This window comes from Uloborus diversus, chromosome 7 (genome assembly GCF_026930045.1).
Source record: "Uloborus diversus isolate 005 chromosome 7, Udiv.v.3.1, whole genome shotgun sequence".
NCBI lineage: Eukaryota > Metazoa > Arthropoda > Arachnida > Araneae > Uloboridae > Uloborus > Uloborus diversus.
The window spans coordinates 167599632-167617505 of record NC_072737.1 but is presented as its reverse complement, the minus strand read 5'-3'; the positions used below and the strand labels follow the sequence as shown (position 1 = coordinate 167617505).

General features: G+C 34.0%; 1 protein-coding gene across 2 annotated transcripts in view; it reads left to right on the top strand.

Annotated features, from left to right (window-relative positions):
- Positions 1–272: 272 nt before the first annotated feature.
- LOC129227043 (ethanolamine-phosphate phospho-lyase-like) overlaps positions 273–17874 on the top strand; it is a 37067-nt gene continuing 19465 nt past the window's right edge. The window contains exons 1-3 of one of the 2 annotated variants that reach the window (XM_054861681.1): positions 273–357; positions 11538–11656; positions 15297–15456. In XM_054861681.1, coding sequence (XP_054717656.1) covers positions 290–357; positions 11538–11656; positions 15297–15456 — 347 coding nt within the window. In that variant the 5' untranslated portion in view covers positions 273–289. Of the gene's footprint in view, positions 358–10982; positions 11657–15296; positions 15457–17874 lie in introns of those variants that run through there. The other variant, XM_054861680.1, reaches the window with a different exon arrangement.

Sequence of the window (17874 nt, the reverse complement as noted above, 5' to 3'; positions counted from 1 at the left end):
CAGCTAAGTCATGCCCTTTGATCCCTCCTCCCCCCCCCCAAACAAAACCTAATCTGCTATTCTAAGTGTCCCTTATCTAAGATGAATTTGACGTACTCCCAATCTTGGCTGACATTTATCGCTCCTGCTATCGCCAGGTGTCGCCAGGCTACTTTATCCATTTGGCAACCCCGGTCAGAGTAGCCGCGCTATAAATAGGGAGCACCTTCGAACACGATAACTTGTACTTTAACTTCAAAATATTATTCTACCTCTTAATAATTATCCTAATATTTTCCAATTTCTAAAAATGTCGGTCGGTCCGCTAGAAAAAATTCCGAGAGAGGAAACTTTGAGACTTCGCAAAACTTATATTGGGTATGTTTTGATCCGTAATTTATTTCATTGCTTTATTTTAATTCATTAATATTCATTAGTTTTGTATGAGCGATGTTTAAAAAATGGAATACTTTGTGTGTTTATTTTTATGTCATTCGATAATGTTAATTTTGTTAAAGAAAGTGTTTTAGTTATTCATCTGTGAAACGTTTGTGGTTTGTCCGAATGCTAAATTCGTCATGTGTGCATAAATTATGATTATTAGATGAGAAAGGAGCAAGCCTTTCGTCAATTCTTTCCATTGGTGAAGAAAAAATTTTATGGTTTCTCTAATGACATTTATTTCAAATTAAAATACTGATATCTGAAAGTACATTTTTGCGTGCACTGTCCTCAGTTTAATTTCAACTTTGCTCTTTTTTTCTCTCGAAATACTCCATGACGGTCGTGACATGCCAAAATTGTATCTTATGGTTTTAAAATGCTGTGTTGTGAAAAGTTAAAAGAAATACAGTTCCCCTTACCTAGTGCTGTAGAAGGTGTAAGAATAGTAGAATTTATATTATACATAAATTAAAAAATAAGAGAAAACGCGCCGAAACTTTAGAGAAAAGATGGATGGGTAACTCAAATTAAAATGTAGAAAGATATTAAGAAAAAAGGGTATTAAGCTATAGGCAGAAGGAGGAGAGTCGGCAGGCTATAAGGACAAACGGTGTAAGGAAATGACAATCAGATTTTTTATTTTTCTGAAAATACACTCCATACAAGCAGGACGAATGGCATATTCGTCAGTAAACTTTTAAGTTTAGAAATCATAGGAAAATTTTAATGTTAATAGTTACATTTTAAAATGACGTATATGCTTATCAGATATTGAGGAGTGATATTTCAAAAAATATTAAAATAAGATTACAATGTAAAATTCATTAAAAATCACAGGGTATGCGCTAGTTTGCGAAGCGAGGCAAAAGATGTACTCTGTACATTGCCACAAAGTCTCCTTTCAGCGAATTTTCTCGAAATTTTAAATAATCTTCAAATAATGAACTGGTTATTTTTCGATAGATTTTTTTTTTCTTAAAATAAATTTTCATGTGAACTCACGAAGCTCGGCTATTGTACATCGTTTCAATGTAATTTTATAATTTTTGAAGAAAAAGAAAATGCTAATTTCTGTACAATCATCTAAAAATTCGCTTTAAATGTTTCAATTACTCAGAAAGATTTCCAAATATAGGAAAATGTGCTTAACTTCATTTTAAGTTGAGTTTTTTAAATGGCAATTTTTTAAATTAAAATCGCACGCTACGAAATTCAAAGCAATTTAAAATACCAAAATTTTCCCAATTAAATTAAACATAAATGCTTACGAGTCATTTTTGATCTAAATTGGGGAGCTATTATCCCATTTGAGTATTTTATTTTTCAATAAAATTAATACATTTTTTTAATTATTTGTTATTTCATTTTTAAATGGTATTCATAATTTTATTTTCTTTTAAATTTGTGATACTCGCTAAAAAATATAATTTTTACTTAAAAAATTGTAAAAACAGCAAATCTTGTAACGAAATTTTCTTTACAGTGAGTGTTTTAACCAGAACCAAGCGATTTCGTTTTAAGAGACTTCACTGTATTAAACGGAGATTTTAGTTGAAAATATGATAACTAAGTTTCTTTCAAACCACTTTGTAATCCGGATACTGTGAGAAGCGAAAATATGGAACTAATTTTTTTTATAAAACACTCTTCTTAAATACATTGGAAAATTCGCATTCTTTCTTATTCATTTTTTTCCAGGGACATAAACTTAGTTATAGTATTTCGTTTCACATTGATAATTCTTACCTGTTTTTATAAATTTTATCAGCATTTGAAGTTATTTTACGCAGTTTTTTTCTCTCCCGAGCACCCCCAGTTATTCTGTAACTGTTTAATACTAAATTTTCATTCATGTAATCTTGCACTAAAACTCAAAAGACACAGAATGCGTTTGAAAAATTATCTTTGAAAAAGTACGAAAAAAATGTCTAAAATAAGTTTTAAATAAAATATAAAAGCGATTATGTTAAAATTCATCTACTAGTAATAAATGGAGGCTTTGAAATTTAAAAGCTTTGTTGATAACGTCATGAAAAATAAATTTTAACATTGTTTATAAACGAATCATTTATAAAGTAAAACTAAATTTATATAACTCCATTTTATGCAAAGTTACTTTCAACGCACCTACAAGCGTATTTCACGGGTTACAAATTAAGAAACAACCCTCACCCAGAGAATATTACTTTCATGATTTGTATTTTAAATAAAAATTTTGCATCGTAAAAAATGGGGAGAAAAGCTATTAGAGTTTTTAATATGAGTTAAAAAGTTTATATTTAATTTCAAAATTTCAAATGTCGTAAATGCTACATGTTAAAAATCAAAACAGTACTCATATCTTCTTTGTCTGCCATCTACCATTTAACCCTCAAAAAGGTTTTTTTTAATCGAATCGATCAATATTCCGGTCTATTACTCTTTTCGTATGTTTCACTCCTCCAAAACACAACTCCCCTTACAAATTTCAAAATTGCCGTTTACATTGCATTTTCCAGTCATCCAAGTATTATTCAACTTCTTCACTTGTATAATTTATTCATTTTTACTTTCTTCTATATCTAATATATAGAAGAAAGTATTGGATTCGTGCAAATTTTCGAATTTCGAATTTTGACGGATTCGAACGTTTTGAGGTGTGCTGAGTCCATTTCGACCATTTTTGGAAAATGTCTGTCTGTCTGTGTGTATGTGTGTGTGTATGTATGTATGTGTGTGTGTATGTATGTGTGTCACGTCTGTGTGTGACCAGTTTTTTGTGGCCGCTCTACAACAAAAACTACCGCATGAAATCGAACGAAATTTAGTACACATATGTGCCCCTATGTGAACTTGTGCCCATTAGTTTTTGGCGCGAATTCCTCCAAGGGGGGTGGAGCAATGGGACGTTTTTCGAGTTACGCGTGCTTGCTATTCCTCAGGAAGTTACTGGCGGAATCAAACAAAATTTGGTCCATATGTTGGTATTAACAAGAACAGGTGCTGATTCAATTTTGGTGTCAATAACTCAAACGGGGGTTGAGCTGTAGAACGTTTTTTGTCGTCAATTGTGACTGCTGTATCTCAAGAAATAATGAACGGAATGAAAGAAAAATTTATCGGCAAGTAGCCCTTAGTGGGTATAAGAACTGATTTTATTTTTGTGTCAACAGCTAAAAGGGGGGTAGCGCAATCACCCGTTCTTTTTTTCCATTTTGAGTGCCCTATCTCAAGAAGTAATGCTACGTTCTGGTTGAAATTTGGAATATATGTGAATCCATATGTGAACAGGCTTTGGTTCAATTTTGACGGCAATCGCTCCAAGAGGTGTTGATTTTTTTTTTTTTTTTGAATAAAAATAGCTTTATTAATGCAACAATAAGAAAGATAAATCGTAATAGATTGTCGTCTGCGTATTTCTCGTGATTTTAATTGAATGGAAATGATCGGAAATATTATCTCAATGATTTAAAATTTTTAACTGTTGCCATCTTATGTTTGTTAACAAATAAAATATTTGTAATTAATTCAAGCAAGGCTTTTAAAATAACTTTCAATTTTCGCTCTTTGCTTTGCTTTTGCAATAATTCAGACACTGGGATAGTCGTCAAGTTTTTGCATGTGTAATTTTGTTTTTGTTTTGAATATTGCTTCCTCGTCAAGCATGGGGAGGGATCAGAAAAAGGAAAAATATAGAAGAAAGTTTCGTGATGGCCACAACATACTAGTTTTTAATGATTTTATATTGGTTTCTGTATATATCAAAATTGTTCCAGTCAGTGTCGCTCGTGAACTGTTTGTTCTGTTCACCCCAATCACCACATCCGGTGAAACCCTCACCAGGGTTAGTACGGGGTGATTGGTGGAGTTTAAATAAATAAAATAACTTAAAAAATAAACAATGTTGAGTTGTCATTTGAGGAAAATTATATCTATAAGACTGCAGTGCTCATTTTCCAAAAAAGCAAGATATCCTTGGTATATTTTCTTCAGTATATCGAAACTAAATAAGCAAATATAACTCGAGTTATCTAAAACTTAATTTAAAAAACAGCGAGTTTGTATAAGTACACATCTTTTTTTATAATTTCTTAATATTTTTGCTGTGCGTAAAAGGAAAAACTGCATAAAAACATAAATATATAGAATTAAACAAAATTAAGTAAACTTAATTTAAGATTTACATAAAATTTTACAAAATATTTAAAAGTTGAATAACAAATAAGAAAGAAGCCCTGAAATGTCAGGTAGAAAAACAATACATAAAAGTTTCAATCTGGGGAAAAAAAAGCGAACTAGTAGCTGTGGAATCATGAAAAAAAAAAAAAAAAAAAAAAAAAATTACCGAATATTTGATTTTTTTTTTTTTTTTGTAATGAACTTTATGAATGATTAGGTTGCTAAGATTTTTTGAACTTGGTATCGGTTTTTTTCCCACTTAATTTTAGATGAAATTATCATTTAGTTACCTATTTATTTATTTTCTTAGCAACGCGGCATGAGCTATATGGTATTTTCCATAATTGTTTAACGAAAACTAAATATCCTTTCAGAGTACCTCATGGTAATGCATCACCCGAAAGTCTTTTATTTTGGGCAACAATTATATTTCAATTTGACGGAACTAATTCAATATTCATTGAAACATACACTCATAATCTGGTTTTTCAGGACTCAAAAATCAAGTTATATACTACTCGTGCAGTTCGACGAAACAGGGTCACTTTTAAGGGAATGTTCCCGCGGCCTTTAAGAAATCGGTCGGTGATGACGTCATAGCCATTCGAATGTTATTAATTGTTTTCTTCACTAGGTCAGGAAACTATTTTTTGTCTTTCCGTTATTTCCATTACGAATCAAAGATAGAATAGAGAGAAATGTTCGAAATCTGTAGCGTCTTTTTGAGGTCATGCAATACCTTGACTGATTCTATGTTCTACAAGATCTCGCGAGAGATATAATTATAAGAGATGCAATCGCTTTGGGAACTTTAAGTCAAAATTTCTCTTATTTAAAATACCCGTCTAATAGTTTTATTGTATTTTTTATTTGGTATAAAGCGGAGGAAACACTCCTAAAATATTGTGTAATTATTATTCAATCCGTTTAAGATAAGGTATTAGCCTGGTTCAAGAGTGTACATCCCCCCCTCAAAGTTCAATGGTGCAAATCTCCCCCCCCCCCCAAGTCAAATTTTTTTCTCAACCGCCTTCCCAATTTTTGTTTTTTATCTGTTTTTTTTGTTTATTTTTTAAATATTTTAATTAATTAATTAATTAATTTTTAGTTATTATTATTATTATTATTATTATTTCATTAGAAAAGTTCTGTGCTACGCCAATGACATACACACACATATACACGCAAACTAAATAAATGAAAGAAAATATAAACAAAATAAAATAAATAATTTAAATTAAAAATAGTTCAATAAATGAAAGTTGAATTTAAAAAAAACCTGTGGGCACCCCTCTGCCTGGTTAAACTGTCTTGCTGGTTCTTTTTAGCCACTTCAGAAATAGTATGCAAAATAGATTATTTTGTTAAAAATAGTACAACTTTATCGCAGCAAAATAACATATCTCCAAGTTCGAGAACTTCCTCTCTCTACTTCACAACATCACGACATTTCTCTCCTTCGTATTTCATAGAGTATTACAATATTCAAAAATTCCTAAAGTAGCTTCTAAACAGACAAGCAGACACGTGAGAATGATTGAATGATGCAATAAGCTGTGTACAACATTGCGAACTTCTCTCTCTCTCTCTCTCTCTCACTTTTTTTTTCTTTACTAATAATAAAGCTCAAAGTCTCTCTGTCAGGATGTCTGGATGTCTGGATCTATGTGATGCGCATAGCGCCTAGATCTTACGGCCGATTTTCATGAAATTTGGCACAAAGTTAGTTTGTGGCATGGAAGTGTGCACCTCGAAGCAATTTTTCGAAAATTCGAGTTTGCTCTTTTTCTATTCCAATTTTAAGAACATTTTCCCGAGCAAAATTATCATAAGATGGACGAGTAAATTACCAAGTTATCATAACATGGAACCGTAACATGGGTACAAGCCAATTGGCGAGAAATGCACCGTACATTATTTGTAAATATACAGGCGAACCAAAAGAACTTTTAAGTTTCGACAGAGGGCAAAACCGTGCGGGTACCACTCGTGTTAAATAAAGAGTAGAAAATTTATTTCATATCGTTGGCGAAGGAGGTCTGGGTCTTCTAAATTTTTTTTAAATTATAATATTAAATATGCCAAAAAAAATTGAAATTATTAAAATAAAATTTTTGAAAAATATTACTTTGTATGAGCAGGCGATAATAAAATTGTGGTAAGATAAAAATTCTAAAAAGAGATTATTAGAGAAATTTAATACCTGAATATTTATTATGGCAGTTTCTGTTTCATTTTTAGAAAATGTTTCAATTTTGAAAAATTTAATATACGAAAGAGACTGAAACAACTTTAAAAACGTATAATCATAATAATCAACTATACTTTGTTTCCAAAAAGTCATAGTATCAACATTTAGTTTTGAAAAAAAAAGTGGAAAGAGGAGAAAAAAAAAAGTCTTTAAAAAGAGCAAAAGTGAAGTTTATTTCCTGAAAGAAGACCTGAATAAATTTTGACAATGGCTTAAAATAATTTAAAAGATAAAGGGCTCTAGGTCCCTTTATTATTATTATTATTTAATTTTGCGTAATTATTTTGAGGGGACGGGAACACGAACACAGTAGAATCTCGATTAACTGACATGATCGTGATTGAACTTCCTTCGGTAAATCGAAAGTTCCGGATAAAAGAGAGCACTTACAAATGGCTGTCAGTAGAAGGCAGAAACTTTACCTCTGGATTTGAATATGTATAAGTTAAAAAAAATACCACCAAATGTAATATTTTTGACTATATTAAAATATTAATCTTTTTCAGTAAATTACCTCCCATTAGCCAGGGCTAAAGCAGAAATACGTGAAATACACCACCAGCTCAGTCATTTCCAGCCGAGGACTGCAGTTTCGTGCTTATTGGCAACTCATCAGCCCGGCATAGGAAAGTGACTGAGCTGGAGATGGAAAAGTGGTTCTTTTTCTATTCGAATTTTAAGAACAAAAATATCATAAGATGGACGAGTAAATTACGAAATTATTATAACGTGGAACCGTAACATGAGCACAAGCCAATTGGCGAGATACGAAATTATCATAACGTGGAACCGTAACTTGGGTACAAGCCAATTGGCGAGAAAATTCACCATACATTATTTGTAAATATACAGGCGAACCAAAAGACCTTTTAATTTTTCTATTACGGGCAAAGCCGTGCGGCTACCACTAGTAAACAATAAATTCGGTCAATAAATGTCATGCAAGTCTGAAATTTCAATATGCGTTTAATGAGACGCAATAATAGTATGTCATGCACAAGAAACCCAATCAAACAGGCTTACCTATTGTGCACGAATCCTAGGAAAATAGCACTAAACATGAAATAATGTGAGCTGTACTAAAAAAAAAAAGGAGAAAAAGAGAAATTTATGCAGTTTTAGTTTCCACGGAGCAGGGCCGTAGACAAAGTGGGGACCGTCGGGTTAATTCAAACCCCGAAATTTTAACCTTTCTCTAAAAAATAAAGAAACGAAGAATATCTGATCATAATTCTTCCCTCTACTCCTCCTTCACTTGACCTTGTTATACAAATCTCCTTTCCAGTCAGACCCTTTCTCCTTCTCATCCCCTCCACACCCACATACACATTTAAACGAAAAAAATTCAAAACGTCCTAACTTTTTTACACCTTGGTTCTTTCCCAGAGTGTTAATGACTTTTATTACAAAATAACATTTTAAAAACATTTTTTGTTATATATACTTCAACAATACTCAACAGATTTACAAAATCAAAACTACCATTTTTATTTTATTATTTTTTTTTCCGGGTGGCAATTGTAGATTGCTTTTTAATTGTAACTATTTTCACGAACTTGCTCGAAAGTTTTTCTAAAAGCCTCTGTTGCGTGCATTTGTAATTGTAGACATGTAATAAACACTGTATCATGTATTGTAGACCGTATAAGTGCAGGCAGTTAGTTCTCTTATTTTGTCGAGTCTAAATACATTACGAAATTTTTGAAGTAGTTAATCGAAATAATTATTAGAAACTAATTTTGTAATTACTTTTCAGTTTAATTTTTGCAAACAACGTAATAAATATAATTTTTAAACGCCATTTTTTCCCCATTATATGTCTGGAACCATTTTTGCCTCCGACCATGTCCCTCCCCGAAAAAATATCCTGGCTACGGCCTTGCCACGGAGTCCCAAACACCAAAACAAACCAGCAGGATCATGCGTTAACCACTCCTCCCTCAAATGGAAGGACAAAAGGCGATAGTCTTGCTCCACGGATGTCTGTAAAGAGCGTGTTGCCTGTAAAAGAGTGACTGTTCTTGCCTGTAACCTATATTTCAGTGTTTTCTAGCGTATTTAGCCACCCTCTGGATGGCTGCCCCGGTATGAAACCTTACTAATCGCCAAACGTTTTTTCAGTCCTTTTTCTAGGCGGAGAAGACGTGTCCCACACTTTGCCGCAATGAAGAAAGAAGCCTAATCCTCCAGAACGCAATGGGACACTCCCTTTGCGAGTGTGACATAACCATAAAATCCATAAACTTTCGTTTCGCTGTCCCACAGAGAAGACAGCGACCAGAGCATGCTTTTGTGTAAATTAAAAGGACTAAATTTAACGATTATCCTTGCCCCTCTAATCTTCTCGGCCTGTGATTCGATGTCGCGCAGGCCGAATAACCATTTCTTCTATTCGTCCATCGAGGGGAAGGTAATGTTTCACCTTTCATCTTGTGTTCTTATTGTTGAAAAGTAACTGCATGCATGTACTGTTCCTGTATGTTTCTTTCCCCCCATCCCCTAACTCTGCACCACCATTACGTGATTCGTCATTCCCTGCCTACTGCAAAATGAGTGGAGAGATATAATCTCTTTTTGGAATCGTTCTTCCCTGCTGTAAAACGAGTGGCGAGATCTATTTTTTTACCATTATTCTTCCCCACTGCAAAACGAGTGAAGAGATCTTTTTTTTTTTTTTTTTGCATCATTCTTCCCTTCTGAAAAACGAGTAGAACGATCTAATGCTTTGGAATGATTCTTCTTTGTTGGAAAACAATTAGGGAGATCTAATATTTTCGAATCATTCTTCTCTTTTGCAAAGAGAGTGAAGAGGGCTATTGTATTCGAATCATTCTTTCCTGCTGAAAAACGAGTAGAGAGATCTATTTTTTTTTTTTTTTTTTTGCCATTATTCTTCCCGACTGCAAAACGAGTGAAGAGATCTTATTTTTTTTTTCGCATCATTCTTCCCTTCTGAAAAACGAGTGGAACGATCTAATGCTTTTGAATGATTCTTCTTTGTTGGAAAACAATTGGGGAGATCTAATATTTTCGAATCATTCTTCTCTTTTGCAAAAAGAGTGATGAGGACTATAGTTATTCGAATTACTCTTCCTTATTGCAAAACGAGCGGCAGAGATCTAGTGCAAAACTAGTGGAAAGATCTCACGTTTTGGAATCACATTTCGAACTGCAAAACAAGTGGAAAGATCCAAACATCCTTTCCGATGTATTTCATGTACGTTTTAGAACGTCGGCTAAAATTAGTAATTTTCCGAAATGTCGCTTTGCTGTCGTATGTTTTATGAAGACTCTTTTTTAAAAAACATCCTGGTCTTCCTTTAAATGAACATCTCTTCACTCGAAAATCATGAAGTAAGTTGATCCATTTTCCTTTTTAGCCTTCCCCTCCAAATCCAAATGAAAATGTATCTTTCGGCAGCACTTCTATGTGTACTTCTTCATTACAACATGTTTGCAGGACAGGAATGTTTCTGTTTTGATTTGTTTGTTATGTATAAAATATCAAGAGGCATCAGCTAAAAATGTAGCGCTAAAAATGCATGACTATCGTTAATTATTTTATCGCTCTGACATTTACTTTTAACGTCATTTCAGGTTTTCAAACATACTTTACGGTTTTAAATATAATAAATTACTCCATTACTCAAAAACGTTTACTTTAAACGATATTTAAGGCTTCGAAACACACTTTTAACTGTATTGAAGGATTTAAAACATACGAAATAATTAATGTTTAAGTTGTTATTGTTAATGGTGCAAGTTTCCCAAGAAAATTCAATGATTCAACAAAAACATTCGAATCCTATTTATAAGACGAATAACGTCACATTTTCTTGAACTCACGTGGCTTTTTTCGACAGCATAATTATTTGAATTTGTACCTAGAAATAAGTTATAAACTGAATTGAGAAAACCGTACATAAAGCCAAATTTATTTAATGTTATTTCTCCATTATTGCAGTTTTAATGTTATTCAAGAGTTAACTCTCTAAATATCACCAACAATGGCCACATTAAAACCAGATTTTTAAAAAAATCGTGAAATTTGTCGCCAAGTTGGCGAGAAAACTTGGCGACCAAAAGACAGGCGATATATCGCAAAGTGTCCGCCAAATTATAACACCACTTGAGTTTACATCGAAATTAACAAAGATTTCCCGCCAAAAAGGAGCAAGAGACCCCTTTAGAAACTCCCGAAATGCAACCAAAAGGGGAGGTGCACAACTAGACCCCACTAGGAGTCTACGTACCAAATTTCAACTTTCTAGGACATACCGTTCTTGAGTTATGAGACATACATACACACATACGCACATACATACGTACATACAGACGTCACGAGAAAACTCGTTGTAATTAACTCGGGAAACACCAAAATGGATATTTCGGGCGTCTGTACGTTTTTAGGTACACATGTACGTGTGGTCGGGTCGAAAAAAAAAACTCAATATTCATTCGGGGGCGAGCAAAACGGAAATCAAGGCCGATTTTTGAGTGAAATTTTTTTTGCGAATACAATACTTCCTTTTTTGTAAAAGGAAGTAAAAACAATATCATTTGCTTTTAATTCTAAATTTCCTTTATGCATGTCTTTATTAGCGCCAGGTAACAAAAGAAATAGTTCACAGCAATTACATTTTTTTCTGATGCCTCTTTGCCTTGCTTTATCAGCCATCCAAACTTACGTAACTCTTTATTACAGGGAATCGTGCAAGCTATTTTTCGAGCAAGATCCTCTTAAAATAGTAAGAGGAGAAGGACAATACATGTTTGACGAAAATGGCAAAAGGTATCTCGACTGCATCAACAACGTAGCGCACGGTGAGTTTTTTTTTTTTTTTTTTTTTGAGAAATCACGATTGCTTATTGCTTTTATTTGACTGTTTTGATGTCCTATGATTTTATTTTTATTTTCCCCCCGCCACCCTCTGCAGCATCACCGTCGACAGGCTCTTCACGATGCTGCTCCTATAGCGAAAACCGTCTCCAGGTTGCATTCATAGCCTATACACACGCGCATACATACACAACTACACACACACACACACAAACACGCACACACACACACATACACACACGCATACATTCAGACACCTACACAAACACATACACATACACAACTACCCACACATTCATGCCTGCACACAGACACAAACACATATGCCTACACACACATACACATATCCCGCCCCCACGCACACAAACACTCATACACACAACTACCCACACACTCATGCTTGCACACATACACAAACACACATGCCTACACACAGTATACCCCCTACACATACCCCCTACACACAAACACACATACCCCCACACACAAACGCACACGCCTACATACACACACACACACACTCGTGATTGCGAAAAACACAATTTGAATTCAAGATGACAAAATTCAAATTAATTTTTCTTTTTCTTTTTTTTGAATTTTATTGGAAAGGTACTAAAGGCTTAAATAATGTACAGTCGCATCCGTTGGAAACGAAGTCTAATAAAGCGAATTTACTGCTGTAACGTGCTATAGTTTCAGCTCACTTTGTTTTAAAGAGCTAAATTCACAATCACAATAATCTGTTCATTAGTAGCACAGTAAAAATGTCATCTACTGACTAAACACCTAGGGTGGTTCAAAAACACTTTTTTTCAGCTAGAGTCCAGGACAACCCTATTGTCTTAAGACTTACTAATAGTACTATGCTGTAAAAGTTTTAGTTTCTTACTAAAATTCTAAGACGGTGCTAAATGAACTCTCAATTTAACATTAGCCGTAGCATAAAAAATGCCACAAATTTAGAAATGTTTAATTTCCCTAGCTGTTTTTCTTTTAATATAAATAATTATTTTATTGCAATGTATATGCATATAACTAGTATATATTATAATATGTCGCATTGTTTTTAAAGTTTAATGCATTTTTTAACCCCTCTCCCCATACTGCTGATGTTTAAGGGACCCTCTTTCAGCTGAAACAAGAAGCTAAAATTCTTCCTGTATATTACTATCCACAGGTCTAAAAATATTGAGGGGTATCCTGTTATCTAGGAAAAACTTTTTTTTACATGTATTTTTGAGCCCCCCAAAAAACACAGTTTGTACGTCTATCTATTATACTTTTTTAATAAATGAAAAGCACAGCAGACTATAAACTTTACAAATAGTAGGGAAGGTCAATGTCTTCTTTGGTAAATAAACAAAGTTTTCTACTTTTATTATTCCCTGGTAAGTTCCAGAGACTTTCTTTTGGGACTTTTTAGAGATGCCAAAATTTCATTCGTGAATAGTACTCGTACTCAGTTTCGAAGTTTCATTGCGCCTAGATACCTCATCGATTTCCCAGTGCCGCAGACATTGCGGCGTTGCGCAGTTACAGTTAGAACTCGCCTTCTTTTTTGAGTAACTGCCAATTGGCGGGGTTCCGAAAACTTTTGGCGATGGAAAAGTCTTTCCACGTATTGAGGAGCGAGATTTTTTGTTTACCATTTTCAGTGGCGTTACTTTTTCTATTTATTATCGGTTCTTTTCCAGACTGTTCTTTTTATAGCATGATTGCCCTTGAACTTCACAGCAGTGTTGCCAATGAATAAATTGCTTATGAATTTATTCATGAAATTGCATTATAATTAGTTCATGGCAAAGTTTTATCAATTTGTAGCCGGAAGCGTGTTATTGAGTGGCCTATTTAGACAAGGGGAAAAACGAGTTTTAAAAATAAAAATATCAATTTGTTCTGACAAATTATAGTGTTCGCAATCAAAGATTGCGGCCAAGTTTTGAAAGCTTTTTTTTTTTTTTCGTGTTCCTTTTTTTTCCCTCTCAATTCGAATTTCTGTATTGTGTAGTTAATTTCTCAATGTTTCTTACAGTTCTGTATAAACTTTAAATCTTCTTCGCAGATTTGTTATTCACGCTAAACGGCATGAGAAAAGAGCACTAATAAACCAGAACTTGTAACGTAATGTCTAAAGCAATCACCAAAAAATAACTATATGCGCACCTTAACTTCAGTAAAAGTGATGATTTTTATGTCTTCATAGCAATTTAAAAAACGTTCTGTTGTTTAGTTACTTATCTGGTTTTCAGAAAATATGGTGGCTAGAAAGAAAGGTGTAGTGACGGATGAAATAGCTTCTATTCGCAAGTGGTGAACAGAAAAAATCCTACTGTTGGTATTTTTTCGCAGCACGCACCCACCCCCCTAGAGCGAGACTCCGCAAAGTGAGAGCAAAACATACCCCCTTCACTAAAAGTTTCAATCGAGCAGCCTCCACAATGATCCCCCTTCCCCCTGAGCACCCCTGCTCAAAAACAGCTTACACAAATGCTGGAATGCAACACTATCGTCATTTACCTTCTGGCCTGACCCAGTATTTCTGAGCAACACTATTGTTGTGTTCTGAAAAAAAAAGAAGTCAGAAGGAGCCAAAAGCATGCAGCACAACTCGACGTTAAATCCCGGTTACCCCGGTTGCCATTTCAACTGCGCTTGCGCGCGGACGTAGCTGATTTCAAAACTCTTGCTAAATTAATTACAAACATTTTAAATTTGGTAATAAATATGAGATGGCAAAACATAAAAATTAGAAATCACAAAGTTTTTTCTGATTTAGTTTTTAGGCCTCGGTAAAGATTGAATTTTGCGTCTTAATTATTAATGGATTCGGTGTCTGAATCGTCTGTCCTTTTTCAGGACCAAATTTTTAACCTCAGAAGAGCGTACTAGAATTTCAGCATCACTTCTAATACAAAGCCGAACCCTCAACCTAAATAAAAATGTATAATACTAAGTTGTTTACGTCTAACGTAAAATATCCGCAAAAGACGGATTTCTGTACTAATATTCCAATCATTTTTGAAGTACACAACGTGTTTTACATTTATGTTAAATAAATATTTCCAAACTAATAAATATTGAAGTGTCGTTTTTCTCTTAAGATGATCAGTTATTCATATCCGTAGTTTCATATAATATATCACGAAGTCGCTCTGAAAATATTCTAATCGCATTCATTAATTTGATGGGACTCTCGCTCAGGTAAATATAAACAAGCAACACGAAATCGTAAAACAGAAAGCCCAAAAAGCTAAGTCCGTGCGCAAGCGCAGTTGAAATGGCAAATTTGTGATAACCGGGATTTAACGTCAAGTTGCAGCACATCTCTGTCACACGATAATGACGAGTGTAATAAACAATACTATTTGAATGTTAATGTAATCGACAACTGTCAGAAAAAAAAGTGTGCCAGGACCCAACAGCAGAGTCACAGATTTTGCATAACATAGGGTGCACCACGATGCGATCTGTTACACTGCAGCCACTGTCTGAGATACTAAAAATGATATATTTTTATGTCTCAGGCATTATAAAAGTTCTTTAGCTCGGACTTTTAACTGATTTTTGAAAATGCATTCTCTTCCGTTGTTCCTTCCCATTATTGAATTCCAATTTGTTTTCCAGTGGGTCACTGTCATCCCCGCGTCACCCGAGCCGCCATAGAGCAGATGAGCCTGCTGTACACCAACAGTAGATATCTTCACGACAATTTAGTCCTGTATGCGCAAAAGCTTTGCTCAACTTTTCCGCATAAACTTGGTGTGTGCTTCTTCGTCAATTCTGGGTAAGTACTTTTAAATGTTTTTACTTCCTTTTACAAAAAAGGAAGTATTTTATTCGCGAAAAAAAATTTCACTCAAAAATCGGCCTTAGTTTCCATTTTTCTCACCCCCGAATGAATGTTGAGTTTTTTTTCGACCCGACCACACGTGGATATATACCTCGGAACCTACAGACACCCGAAATATCCATTTTGACCACCCTCGAGTTAATTACAACGAATTTTCTCGTGACGTCTATATGTACGTATGTATGTGCGTATGTGTGTATGTATCTCGCATAATTCAAAAACGGTATGTCCTAGAAAGTTGAAATTTGGTACGTAGATTCCTACTGGGGCCTAGTTGTGCACCTTCCCTTTTGGTTGCATTCGGATGTTCCTAAGGAGGTCTTTTGCCCTTTTTTGGGGGGAAATCATTGTTAATTTCGATGTAAACTCAAGTGGTGTTATAATTTGTCGGTCACTTGGCGATATATCGCCAGTCTTTTGGTCGCCAAGTTTTGTCGCCAATTTGGCGACAAATTTGGCGCATTTTTTTTTAAATTTCAAATTTGGTTTCAATTTGGCCACTGTTGGTGATATTTAGAGAGTAAACAATTGAATCACATTAAAATTGCCAGTAATGAGAAAATGACATTAAATTGGAGTAAAAGAAAGTCATGTGATGCACACATCACTCGACGTTAAATCCCGGTTATCACAAATTTGCCATTTCAACTGCGCTTGCGCGCGGACTTAGCTGATTTCAAAAATCTTGCTAAAATGAATTACAAACATTTTAAGCTTGGTAATAAATATGAGATGGCAACAGATAAAAATTATAAATAAAAAAGTTTTCTCTGATTTAGTTTTTAGGCCTCAGTAAACATTGAATTTTGCGTCTTAATTATTAACGGATTCGGTGTCTGATTTGTCTGTCCCTTTCCAGGACCAAATTTTTAACCTCAGAAGAGCGTACTAGAATTGCAGCATCACTTCTAATGCAAAGCCGAACCCTCAACCTAAATAAAAATGTATAATACTAAGTTATTTACGCCTAACGTAAAATATCCGCAAAAGACGGATTTCTGTACTAATATTCCAGTCATTTTTGAAGTACACAACGTGTTTTACATTTATGTTAAATACATATTTCCAAACTAATAAATATTGAAGTGTCGTTTTTCTCTTAAGATTATCAGACATTCATATCCGTAGTTTCATATAATATATCACGAAATCGCTGTGAAAATATTCTAATCGTATTCACTAATTTGTTGGGACCGTAGCTCAGCCTAAATATAAACAAGCAACACGAAATCTTAAAATAGAAAACCCAAAACCCCAAGTCCGCGCAAGCGCAGTTGAAATGGCAAATTTGTGATAACCGGGATTTAACGCTAGTGCACACATCAGTTTTTTTTTTTTTTTTTTTTTTTGGTAGAAGCTTTTCACCGTGTTTATTATGAAGTAAAACTTGATACGATCATTTGCATTCCTTTTCATCGGAAGTAAGTGAAAACGTAGTTTAAAACAATAGAATCCCTATACCCACGGTGGGACATACTATTTCCAATAAAGGTTGGATGCAGTATCACTAAAATCTTGCAACATAACAGGAAGTATCTTATCCGCTTATTGAGTAGGAGTCGCAGTGACTAACACCTAAGTTTGTGCATGCTAGTACTGGACTCTCCTCAAGAACGATAACCGATATCCTATCTGTTTATTCATTAGGTGTCGCAATCATTACCACTGCTTTGGTTCTAGTATGTCAGGAAGTACCCTACTGTTTGACCATCGATTACATGGCAAGGCTAATGTCCGGTTTATAGGCGGAAATGGACACATCTATTAGTTTATAAGGATGTTAGTTGGTTTGTTTCAGATGTGCACTTTTGCCTCTCTATTATTTATCCTTAGTTTTGTGAAAAGGAAAATTTGCTCACAGCAACTTTTTTTAAATCTAAAGTATATTCGATCTATATTCTCACGTCAAAAACTAATTGATTTATTTATTAACAACAAAGTTTTGATCTTACCATTTTGCTTTTACGTTCCTAAACGAAATGAAAATATTTTATTTTCTTTTTGTTGTTTCCATGGAAACTATTTTTGTTTCCCCTTATTTCATTTTAGAGAATGCAATAAATGAATAAGGCACTAGTGACATTATAAAACGCGTGCATCAAAATCCCATCGTTATTTTCCCTTCTTCCCTTGCTTGATTCATTCAGATTGAATCGTCTTTACTTGGCAGATTGCCAAATTACATACAATCCATAGTCAAACAGTACAGTCTTACAGAATGATAGGGAAATCTTATTAAATAGGGATCACAGACACTACCACCTTAGTTCACCTATGCTAGTACCAAAGAATCTTTCAGAATAATAAAGATATGTATATCTAAAATCTACTTATTGAATTGGGGTCACAGTC